The sequence below is a fragment of the Chinchilla lanigera genome, unplaced genomic scaffold (assembly GCF_000276665.1).
Source record: "Chinchilla lanigera isolate Chin_1 unplaced genomic scaffold, ChiLan1.0 scaffold00016, whole genome shotgun sequence".
NCBI classification, from domain to species: Eukaryota; Metazoa; Chordata; class Mammalia; order Rodentia; family Chinchillidae; genus Chinchilla; species Chinchilla lanigera.
The window spans coordinates 12,763,484-12,776,487 of record NW_004955417.1 but is presented as its reverse complement, the minus strand read 5'-3'; the positions used below and the strand labels follow the sequence as shown (position 1 = coordinate 12,776,487).

Sequence of the window (13,004 nt, the reverse complement as noted above, 5' to 3'; positions counted from 1 at the left end):
GTGTTTAGAGGCATCCTCAAAACATTTATTTTATGCAATATAGTTGCAAGGCTCTAGGCAGTGACCATAGCAAGTTAGAAAGAAATCACATACTTGTTGCAAGTTATTTAATGCCTGTGAATCTCAGCTTCCTCATCTTTAAAGTAGTAATTGTAATAGTTAGACCTGTTGTCAAAATTAAGGGGGAATAATATAGATTAGAGTATATGGCAGTGTAAAATGTCCTATATGCATCAATTAGTGGTGGGTCAGCCAGGATATAGAGTCTGACTTCTAGAAATTATAATTACTCTCCTCCTAGTCAGCAGGCACTGACTGCTTTGCTTCTCTATTTTCTAGCCCAGAATATTCCCCAAACTTACAACAGTGTCCTGCCCACCATAGACTTTTAACAAACACTTGCTATTGGCATTGATTGGCAACTCTCGTCGTCAGGGGGTTTTCTTTTCATTTTGAATAAAAGAGGAAATGCTTTAGGTAGCAGTATTTTACGAACTAGACAAGGAAGAGATTAAGAAGTGCAGGATGATGAATTGTTAAGAACACAGGTTTCAGGATAGGACAGACTTAAATTTAAATCCCAGCTCTGCCACTGGGATGCTTGGAAGACTTTGTGATCCCTCTAAGAATTGATTTCTTTCCTGCTAAATGAGGATAAGAACAGTACTTATTTGACAAGGTTATAGTGATTCACTGAAGGAAATAATATATAAGAAGATTTAGAATATGCCTTCTGTACAGTAAGTGTTCAATAGATGCGAATCATCTTTCATTTTATGACTACAATTATTTTCAGTGGTTCCATCTTTGACAAGGAAGAGGCCCTCAAACCTAAGAAAGGTTACACCCACCTATTTGCAAATCCCCCTGGCACACTGAGATGACTTGGGTCCAGGAAAAAGTCATCTCCCAGGTTTGTCTTGCCTACCTGGGTGGCTAACTATCTAAAACAACCTGTCTGGCTGGAGTTATTTCCATTTGCTGTTTTTATGAGCCCAGGGGCATGCATAGTTATGAGCACATTTCAGAAATTTGAAAAATAAACAATGAAACGTCTCATGCTTACCACACATATATTTTTCCTCCCATGATTTAGGCTGGCTTGTTCTAAGCCATTAAAAGTATATAATAAGAAAGAAAGAAAGAAAAAAAAAAGAATGAATTCACCAGTTTAAAACTCTGCAACTCCACCCCTCAAAACTTTCCAATTCAAGGTTAAGACGTGAACAAATGTTCCAACCCATACGTTCATGAAAGATTTAATAATTACTTTGCTTATGAAAGTTTAAACAGCTGCTTAAGTTAGTAAAACGGCTCCCACTCAGGCAGAATAACCTGTTGTACTCACTAGGAAAGTTTTACAAATCATCAGACTACATATTCAGATGAAAGGCAAAGCTGCATTTGCTGTGAAGCCTCTAGCTATTCAACTATGCACGGAAGGAGTTTGCTCACCAGGTCAGTCAGATTTTGTTTATTCCTTTGACAAAGGTCTTGACCGCATCAGTTAAAACAGTTCCCAAAGAGATTGCTGAGCTTTTCAATAATACATTTTTAAAGACATATATACATGAAGTAGGCGATGCCTTCTCTCTAGGTTATTTTGCAGTACAACTCCATGAAAAATAAGGTTCATTATCAAACAGATTTAGAAATTACAAGAAGTCACATCACATTCCTGAAAAAATAATAATGACATTGTTCTTCAGGCATTTATATGTACTGTTTCCTCTGCTTGGAATATGCGCTATCCCAACCCCAGTCTATACCCTTTAGTATGGCTAACTTTTACGCATGCTGTAGGACCAAAATAAATCTCCTCAGAAAGCCATCCTAGCCTTCCTTGACCATGACAGCTGCCACTGAAATGACCCCCACACCACCACGTGCTGCCTCGTGGCACCTTGTATTGCAGCTGCTTGTTTAATTACAGGTCTCTACCATGCAAACCCACGTGCTGTGAACACAATTAGATACATACGACATATAGATAGAGTTCAATAAGCTCCTGTTGAATTAACGGACAAATCCTCTGAACTGCACTTCTCCCTTCCCTTCTTTGCTGTATCCAAATTTTAACAACTCCTGACATTTTTATTTCCTAAACATTTTCCAAATCCTTCTTCTCTTTTCCAACATGACTTCAACTATATTTCCATTCAAGGCCTCTTTTCTTCTGGATAGATTTCAGTGTTTGCCTACTCAGATGTACAAGGTATGATTGAAAGATATGAACAATGTGTAAAATTTTTAAAATGTATTAGAGTAAAAATACATGGTCGTAATCACCTCAAAACACTTCCCTTCACTTTGAACAAACTTAACCCATCATTCCTGCCACTTTCTGAAGTAGTTTGGGAAATCTTTTCTTTTCATTGCCTCTAGTAGCACTGCTATGGCTGCCTAATGTCCAGAATTCGTTCAAAACATTTATCCTTTGCGGTCATTTTAAATTTCAAGTTGAGCCAGAAATTTCATAGTGCTAGATCTGGTGAATAAGGTGGATGAGGACAGCCCATAATGTTCTCGTGAGCCTGCCTCTCCATTGGATGGCACTGAGCAGAAACACGCATCATACTTTTGATTCCACCTCACCAAACAGGACTTCCACTTCTTGAGACAGTGGCAAGAATAACAGCATAAGTGTGTTTAATGCAAGGAGGAGTATTTTGAGAGGGATTCATTGTGATATCCTTTGCTGTAATAATGTTTATTTAAACATTCACCATATATATTGATCAACTTGTATGCCGTGTGCAGAGTGAAATAAAATGCAAATCCACTGCTAACATCCTTCAGCAACTCCCTGGCATCCACAGGACAAAGCCACAGTTCTTCAAAGATCGTGCCAGCCCACTGTGATCTGCTCCTTCTGAGATGTCTCTGCTCCCTCTCAACTCCTTGTTTTTGTATCTCTCCACACTAGGAAAAGCTAAATCTCCAGAAAAGTAAAGTAACCTACCAATCACATATAAGAGGTAGGATTTGAATTCTATAGACTAGGCTTTCTAAACACAGAGCTAACACTTCCCACCCAGTGCTATCGCTGTAACTCTAATGCCTGATACAAATCAGATACAAAAATGTTTACCAAATTAATGCAAAATTGGGAAAAATAATATTATAAAACTCAAAACATAGCCTACCTAGTGGATCTCATACCTCTATCCTACTGTTTCCCACAATATGTTTCATGCTTAGATAGTCTATGAAAAACTGTTCCATAATCAAACATTGCGGAAATACTGCAAGGCTACCTCTTCAAGATTTGTAATGCACATCAGCATATTAGAACATTAAAGGCTTAAGTATTGACATAAAAGGAGTCAATTTAGCTTTAATGAATAGGAAAGTTGCTAACTTTATTTGAGTATAGAGATAAAAACCCAGCAACACCTCTATTCCCTGAAATAATAGTCTGTTTTAGCACCTTGCCTTGTTACCATCCATTGATGATAAAATTCATGTCCATGAATTTTTTAAATAATGGAATTGTTGGGCTGGCAATAAGCTCTGGGCTTCTTAGACAGCATCCCTCATTCTGTAAATGAAGGATCAAGCATTCCAAGGTTGCTTCTCCTGCTAGTGGCAGAAATAAACCCAGAAGCAAAGCCCCATTACACCTACGTAGTCTTCCTTCCATTACTGTATATCACTGATTCTCAACACAAGGTGGCTTTTGTCTCCAAGAGACATTTGACAATGTTCAGAGGCATAGTTGATGGTCAATAGTTCAGAGGTCAGAGAGTGGGGTTGGGATGGGGATTATACGAGTGGGCATGGGCCAGGAATGCTGTTAGACAAACAAAAATGCCCAAGACAGCCTCACAAAGAAAACGATCTGATCCAGGGAGTCAATGGTGATGATGCAGAGAAACCCTACCCCACACTAAAAAGGAGGACAAGTTATAAAACCGGAACTTTCATTTTGATGTTTCCCTCTTGCCTTCATAGTGCTGCATTATATCTGAAGTAACTCTGGCATAGGAAACTGAAATTTTTCTTCAAATCCAGGAAAATAACTGTTAGAGGAAATGGACATATATAAAAAACAATTTCTCTCATCAAGGCTTTATCGATTTAGATACTGTCAACTCCCCCCTTGGAAAAATATTCAAAACACTTTCTATAACATCCTCTCAGAGGAATTCTTGAATATATTAACATTTTTAAAATGTTGCACTTCCTAAGCAAATCTCAGAATAAGACCTAGGAAATCACTGGGGATCAAAAAAATGAGCGGGCGCCAAGAGTCAACCTTGGAGAATCTTCTGTTAGTGAGACAGTCTTTCTGATCAGGCACAACAATTAGCACTACCCTAATTTAAGGTTAGTTTGCCCTCTAGTAAGGTCAGTTTCAGCACAATTCTTTGCCTTGTGTCATTTGTTCATTTGTTTATTTGTTAAAATGGAAAATCATGACAACATCACAAACTAAGCCTGGAATAAGACCGAAGACTAATGTCAAAACAGAGTCCCTCCTGCACCTAGCACTACACAGACAATGACCATGAGGCAGCCCATGCTTTGCACAAAATACCTCTCTCTCTCAGGAGCATCTTTTCACATTTCTCACTAGGTTGATGTGTACCGTTACATAAAATGTTATCACTGACCATATTAACCTGGGCAAAGGGTACACTTTAACTCTGCACACTTTTTGTGACTTCTTGTGACTCTAGTATTATTTTAAATTTTTTTAAAAAAATTTACATGATGTGACTGTTAGATCTATTTTTGCTTTTCCTTAGCCCCCTGTCAAGCAGATGCACCTGATTACCTGACTGGTGAGGGGTAAAGGTATGGAGAGAAATAGGAGGAAGAGGACATCATAGAGTCATTAGCACTACAGAAGGGATGCATTCCAGAGCCTCTTTCAAAGTGATCAGAGTCAAAAGGGAAGAGCCAAAGGAGGACCTGCTAGAGGGAAGATCGGTGGGAAAAAAAACTAAGCCCAGGTAAAGTTTCCCAAGGAAAACTTCAGAGTGAGGACTCTAAGGAGCAGTGTAGAAGAGAACTCTTTGTGTCCTAAGAAAGAGATGTCAGGAGAAAGGCATAGAAGAAAGGCACAGTTTCTACAGTATGACTCGGTAAGGATGGTGCCGGCTGTATTCTGAGTCAACCTATATTCCTCAAGTTCAGACACAGTTCAGCTAAGGTGGCCCAGGAATAATTGACTCTTTAGGGCTAGGAAGAACTGGGTTTCAGGAGACCTGGAGTCCTGCTCCATCTGTGCCCCATCACGCTCTGATGTGTCCCCTTAGACAAGTAACTGCTAGGCTCAGTTTCCACACCCGGAAGCTATAGAGTCGCTACCAGGATTCTTACTCTCATTTCTGCCTCGAGTAAGTGTTTTAAGTGTTAGAACAACCTCTATAAATTTAATAAAAAATAAAACCTATTCATGGATGGTGACAAATTTCCCATGAAATAGGGGTTGAAACTATAGTGCTAGTTTATTGCTATGGAATATCATCTCAGAAGTTAAAAGCTCATAGTCTCACTCTCTGATTCATTCTCAGCAACAGGTGGTCCTTAGAGATACCACGGTTCTACAGTGGAGGCCTTGAATAACCCCCAAAGGCCCGTTTGTTATAGGCTTCATCCCCAGGTGGCGCTGTTAGGGGTGGTGGCACCTTGAGGAGGTGGAACTCAGTAGGAGGGTTTCAAGTCACCAGGGGTGAGCCTTTGAAGAGTGTTGTGGTTTGCTTGCTTCTTTCTCCTTTCTCTTTCGCTTCCTGTCCATGAGGTAAGCAGTTTACTCTACAATGGGCTCCCCATCACTGCCATCCAACAGACTCAATGAGTCTTCCCAATCTTGGACTATAAGCACCAAAATAAACCTTTTCTCTTTATAAGTTCATTATCTCAGGTATTTCATTATAATGATGAAAAGCTGACTAATACATGGTTTCCCAAGGATAAAGGTATCTGAGAAAGCAGTTCAGAGGATAGTAACAGCAGTTTTAGAGAACTATTTTTGCTAATGAAATGCACTCCCTCCAAAGTGTCTAAGAGCTGCTAAATCCTGCAACATGCCCAAGCACGGAGAAGCCAGTTTCTGATGAAGTCAGGATAGAGATAAAATTCTGGGCTTAGAGCAGCCAAATCATGCCATAGTGAGTTCTTTGGAAAGAGAGAAGGATGTATGTGTATGATACCTCTATTCTGCTATTTTCACACACTGAACCCAGTAAAATTATATATAATATTGCCATTTTAAAATTCTATGGTAATTCATCTCAGCCTTATGACTGAATTATGCCATAGGGTTTTGAAATGTACTACACTTCACTGATCCTGTATATATGCTTTTCCAGAGCTGCAATTCCCTACATTTTATCCACGGTTTGGGGGCTAAGATAGAAGGCTTCTTTACCTAAATAAAACTGCTACTTTTATTAAGGTGCGTACAGCCTCAAGGAAGGACTATGCTGGATGTTATCACCAAAAGTCTGTCAGGTACTACCTCCCTCTGACCCTCAAGCCATCCCATGTACCCAACCTGCAGGCAGAGTAATGGGAATTTCAACAAACCTCTTCTATTTTTAAGATGGTTTTCAATGCAACTAATTTCCTCATTACTTTTCCATATGATATGAAGCACAGTAGCATAGATATATTAGGATAAGTTGGTCAACCTGAACTATCAAAACCAATACTTAGGTCACTGTTGGCATTCCTGATAAATAAAAATAAAAGTGAATGATTTTAGAAAAGTTAGCTAGATTAGACGAACTGAACACTTTCCTGGGCCAATGAAAGAATAGTTATTTGTTGGCCTAAAGTCTCCAGTATACATTTCCTTTCCCTCTTTCTTCATTCCTATTTTCCATTTATTTATGATAACATAGAACTTCCTTTTACTAGAACTGCTCTTCTCTAACCCTTCCGAACTCTCCTGCCTTTATGTCTCTTTTCCTGTGTCTTCTGCTCAGCTCTGCTCACACACCTCAGCTGTTATCTTCATCGCAACCTTTATCTGTGAGGCAACAGGACAGTGAGATCTAAAAGCAAGAAAATACCATGTTGCAATCTGTTTTCAAAGAGATGTTTGAGCTTCACTACAAAGAACAAGAGTATAAGTGAGACCAGAAGAAGAAAAAAATTGAGAGGGAAACAGTGAGGCCCTGAATTAAGGCACTAACAGCACCTGCAAGGCAAGGTTGGAACAGATTTTTAAAAAAATATTCTCAAAGAAGACTGAATAATATGTGACTTTAACTGTAGTAAATGATAAAGAGTTGGGGTTAAAAATAGCTTGAAGTTTTATAAGTGTCTATAGCTCTTAATAGGTAGCTGTGATTCACTTAACAGATATGAGAAACTATGACAGGGAATGAGATATGAAGCAGTCACTGTGTTCAGGTTTTGCCAATGAGCAATCAGTGTTCTAAAACAACAGAAAATTCTTTGTATGTAAAAAAGATCAGCCATGGAAATATCTTCCAATCACTTCCTTCTTCACCTATTCTCTTCATTATCATGAAACAAAAGATGTTTTGAGAACCCACTATATGCCAAGCCTATGGACAGGCATTACAGAAAAAAAAGGTAAACCTGGTGTCGACTTCCAGGACATCTGTAAGGTGTAGTGAGGGCTGAGAAGAGGGGAGAGTTACCAGAGGAGGCTTCCTGGAAGAGGTGGTGTTTATCGAGGATAAGATGGGTGGTTCTTACTCAGGCTCATTAGCCAACCTCACACCTGAAGGGGACTACATGCTTGTCACTTATCTTCACATCTGTATATGCCCTGTGGTTCCAGGCCAGCTGTAGCGCACATTTCTCCCCAAATATAATCACACACACTTAACTTCACTCTGCTCATTCATACATCTTCTGTGGAAATAATGTGACTTCTTCGTGGGAGAAATTATTAGAATCTTCTACCTTTTACATCTTGGCAACAAGGTATTTATGAACAACTTTTGGGATAGTACATAATGCTATGGCAGAGGTGAAATTTTAATCCTGAGTCCTGAGATCTCTCTGGAATTACCCATCCACCTACCTGGAAAAGAGCAAATTCCAGGGAATACACAGAGTGAAGCACTTTGACAGAGTCCGGAGTATTTAAAATTTAGACTAATGCAGCCATTCTACTCCTAGATATTTACCAAGGAGAAAAGAAAACATATCCACAAAAAGACTAGGACAAGAATATTCACAAAACTTTACTTATAACAGTAAAAAATTAGAGACCACCACATGTCCATCAACTGCTGAACAGAAAAACAGATTACAGTATGTCAATAGAATTAAATATTACTTAGTGATATAAATGGAGAAACAACATGGATAAATCTCAAAAGCATTATGCTGAGTAAACAGACCCAGACATGAAACACCACAGACACATGATTCTGTGACCATTAATCCTGCTAGTAGCAGATTAGTACAGCACACTGAGTGTGGATTTCAGATCTGTGTTAGATCCCTCACCTCTTTCTCTCTGGCACTGTTTTTTGTTATGTTTCCCTGCTTCCAAGAACTGAGCAGCTTTGCTCCACCACACCCCTCCACCATAATGTTCTGAAGAACCAGCCAAACATGGACTGGATCCCCTGAAACCGTGTGTCAAATTGAACCTCTTCTCCTGTAAGTTGTGCGTTAGGTATTCTGTCTCAGTGATGAGAAAGCCAATACATTCCACTTACATACTAAATTCTAGAAAAGATAAAACTGAAGTTCTAGAGAGGAGATTAGTGGCTGCCAGCCCAGAGATGAGCTGCAAAGGGATCCGGCATAAGCTTTGGGGTGATGGAAACATTCTCTACCGTGACTGTAGTATGGTTATACTAGTGTGTACATTTTCACATTTCATTGAATTACCCACTAAAATTGGTAGTTTTACATTATATCGATTATTCCTTAATAAAACTGATTTTTATTGGAAAACAAATGAAGCTTTGTTAAGGAATAGGCTCGAGCTCTGCCAGCTGGAAGATGTTAGTGTCCCTCAGGAAGCTCTCAGAGCCAGTTCCGCCTCAGCTTTCTGGCTCTCAAGAGCACCTCTGCACAAACACTTTGGCCATAGACTCTTATACTCCCTGGCTATTCCAGACTGAGGATCCTAATAAGGATCCTACAGCAGGTTGCATTCAACCTGCTCTCCAGCTGCTGCTCACCCACAGGGCCAGAATCAGCTTGTTTCCTCAAACAACTGATGATAAATAAACCTGAACCCTTAATACCCAAGACTAGTAACCGGAAGGTGGCAAAACTATCCTGAATCTACTGAGTGGAGAAAAACCTCAGTAGGAACTGCACTTTAGAGTCTGATGATACAATGCCTACAATATAGACTCTTGGCCCTTCTGCAATTATCAGCTTCGCAAAAGTCCAAAAGTTGTGCTTATTTTTTGGCTCACCATTGGAAACTATAATTTCTCTAACACTATCTGACTCCCTGTGGCTTATTGAAAGCTTGCTTTTCCATTATCCCCTTGGCCACCACCGCCTACAGTACGGTTGACAACACCTGACAACTTGGGAAGAGAAAAAATGGTCTTGAACTCCAAAGTGAATCTCTCCTGCAGCACAGGACTGTATCAAGAGTGGTGCCCAAGACTTATTTCTCTATCACCAAACATTGTTGTTCACTTTTTTGTTCCATCCCATTGACTCCCTCCAACAAAATATAACTTTGGAATTTCTGATTAACTTTATTTTTAAGTTCTATTTATTTTTAAGTTCTAATTTCAGTTATTACTAATAAAGAAGATTACTAACAAAAAGTTGTTCATTTTACATTTGCTGTCAAGTGAAGTAATCTTAGTCAGTGAGCATCTGTCCTGGGCTATCTGATGTACACTAATCTCAGCCTCACAATAGCTGTTAGTTACATACGCCATCACTTTCTTTGTGAATAAGTTCTCTGAGACTGATAAATTAAGGAACTTAGCTATTTAATATTCAGCTAGAATAGAGATTGAATTGGTCTCCACTATTTTAAAAACAAGATGTAGAAACTGTATATTAATTGCAGGTTAAAGCTTGGTTTAGTATTCAGATGGTCCATTTACTAACAGGGTAGACTCAGGCAAGAACCCATCTATCTAGTTTAATTCCCTTGCCTAGAAGAAAATAGACTCTACTTCACCGAGCTTCAAAAGGATTAAACAAGATAATTTACACAATCAGCACAGTAAGTATTAGCTATCTGTACGATCTCAAATCCCAAGCTGGCTCTACTTAGAAGAAACATATTTGTGTAAATATCACTGTCAACAAGCCAAAGGTGGAATTTCCACACCATGCATCCCACCTTGGCCTCCCATTACTTCTGTCCCTCTTCAGAGTGGGACAACTTTTAATAGGGAAAATGTGTATAAATCTTAAGGTTTTAATGGGGCTATAAGGACCATCTATTTCCTGAACTATCTCTAAATGTCAAACAAGATGAGACAGCCCGTGACCCTCCCCCACTCACCTGCTCTGGGTACTTGCTCCCAGTGATCTCTGCCACAGTGTTGTAGGAATCCGTATCCGGGTAACTCTTTGCTCCCATTTTCAGCTGAATGATGATTTTGTTCCCACGAAAAGCCATTCTTGATAGCATTTCTGCGTCTTCCACCGTAATACAGGCTGTGGGGATCTTGGGCACACCATCCTGGTATTCCTGCATGCCTGTGTGAGGACTTGAAAAAAAAGCCACCACGTTACCTTGAAGGTGAAGATGGATCAAAACCCCTCATACGTTGACAATTCACTGACCTTGGCATAAGGGAGTAGGAACAGTAGGCAGTATTGGTTTGCTTTTGATGTAAACATAATTTTTATTTATGATAAAAGCAACTTAGAAGGTTTTATTTAATAATAATCCATTGAAAACGTAACATGAACTTTTTATACAGTTTGGATGATCTTTCAGAGCTGGGAATTATCACAAACGTGGAGGATATTAACACGTTTTCATGTCCAAGAGATGAATACATGTATGAGGAGACAAAGAGTTCATATGGGACCACCAAGGTGTAGACCAGAAGATCCAGCTGCTTGAATGCAAACCAGCCTGGTTACTCTCAGCCCTGCAGTGACTGGCCAGCAGTGGGTCTTCCCTCTTCCCATCCAAACACAGAGGTCTGAAATATAACCCTGCGTTGGTGGCAGAACACTGCACAGAAAAACTGTACAACGACGTCTGGGAAAATATTTGTGTTACTATAAAGAAAGTGCTGAATAAACTCAGGTTTCTGGTTTTATTGCCACAAGAAAAAGCAAAGTACTTTAATTATGGCACTCATGGAGGAAAACTATCCCAACTGATCAAACTTTTCTTACTAATTTCTTAAACTGCTAGAAATCCAATAATTGAAATTCATGTTAATCTACTGTTGACTCAACATCTGTATCTACTAATGAAGTTCTAAAACTGCTTGTTCAAACCACAGATGAGGGAGCTCTGGAGATCATCACCGGTCCAGATCAGAAGATCCACATGCCTGAAAGGAAACCATCCCGGATTCCCTCAGCTCTGCGGTGACTAACCAGTCCTTTTCTTGGGAACACTCCCAGCTTCTAAGTACATAATACAACCTGTCAGTCTCTCCCCATCGTCTGTTAAGACAGAAGATGAAAGCCTTTCTTTTAAAATTTATTTTTCTTGCCCGGCGTGGTGGTGCATGCCTGTAATCCCAGCACTTGGGAGACTGACGCAGGAGGATCGTTGTGAGTTCGAGACCCGCCTGGGCTGCAAAGTGAGCTCAAGGCCAGCCTGAACTGCATAGTGAGACCCTACTTCCACATGTGTTTCAGGTTGTCTCACATTTTCAGGGGAGTCCTTTTCTTCTCTCCAGCCACAACACATTTCTCTCCCACAGATCATAGCATGGGCTTCTGCCCCAGAGAGGTAGCCCTGGTCTCCACATGCACAAACATAATGGTCCAGTTTGACCCATAACTGCATTCTTGATGTGGCCACATTGTGCTGATCACATTTCAGGAAACCATTTCATTAGGGAAATGGCATAGCAATAGATATAACAATGTTGCTTCTGGAACAACAGAACCTAAATTCAAATCTGGATTATGTCACTTATTAACAACTGACTCAGGGCAAGTTACCCACTTTTTTTTCCAGGAATTTCTTCTATAAAAGGAAGTAATAATAATAACACCTAATTCTTGGAATTATTCTTCACATTCAATTAATTTATGTGAGTAAATAACTTACACTGGAAAATAGCAATAATTCTATAAATGTTAAACATTTTATTAACTTCCTTCTTATATTATTCTTGCGGAGACCACCTAATCTCAACTCATGACTACCATTTGAGTACACCCTCTGTGGACATTTCTGAGCATATCCCACTGTCTTGGTTACTTTTTTCTCATTGCTGGGACAAAATACCTGACACCCAAAATTAAGGAAGGAAAAGTTTATTTCACTTACAGTTTGTGGAAGTTTCAGTCTGTACTTGGCAGATTATAAGGCAGAGTGGCACATGGCAAAGAGCTACCTCTCAGGGCGGCAAAACATAAGCCGCAAGCACACACCAGGGCGGAATGGAGGAGGAATGTCCTCAAGCACTCTTTTCCTCTCCCTTACATATGCAAACTATCTACCCCAGGGCAGGTGTAGCTCTCACACCCACAATCATTCAACTCTAATAGCCTGCCCCATGGTCGCATGAGGCTTTGGAGGGGACACACAGACATAAACCATAACACCCACCACTCATCAAAAGACAGGTAAAAGACTTACAAACCCAGAAGTTAGAGTACCGAGATCTGAATCTGCATCTCTGCTCTGGGATGTGTAAGTACTCTCTAAATTCTGGCTAAGGCTCTGGAGACACATAACCTAGGTCAAATCCTAGTTTCAGCATTCTCCAGTTGCATAGCAACTGGAGCAACCTTAGATTACCTCTGTGTTTTTCATGTACTCATTAATGAAAAGGAGAATAATATTAGTGTTAGCCTCATAATACTGCTCCAAGGAATAATGACGATAGTATATGCAAAGGATTTAAGACAGTACTTGGCACATAATTACTTAG

The 13,004-nt window shown here is 39.7% G+C and overlaps 1 protein-coding gene across 2 annotated transcripts in view; it reads right to left on the bottom strand.

Moving 5' to 3' along the window:
* The window catches only part of Cpq (carboxypeptidase Q), a 435,107-nt gene that overhangs the window by 244,448 nt on the left and 177,655 nt on the right, over nucleotides 1–13,004 (bottom strand). For both annotated transcript variants that reach the window (XM_005381836.2, XM_005381837.2), the window contains one exon: nucleotides 10,433–10,640. In XM_005381836.2, coding sequence (XP_005381893.1) covers nucleotides 10,433–10,640 — 208 coding nt within the window. The remainder of the gene's footprint in view (nucleotides 1–10,432; nucleotides 10,641–13,004) is intronic.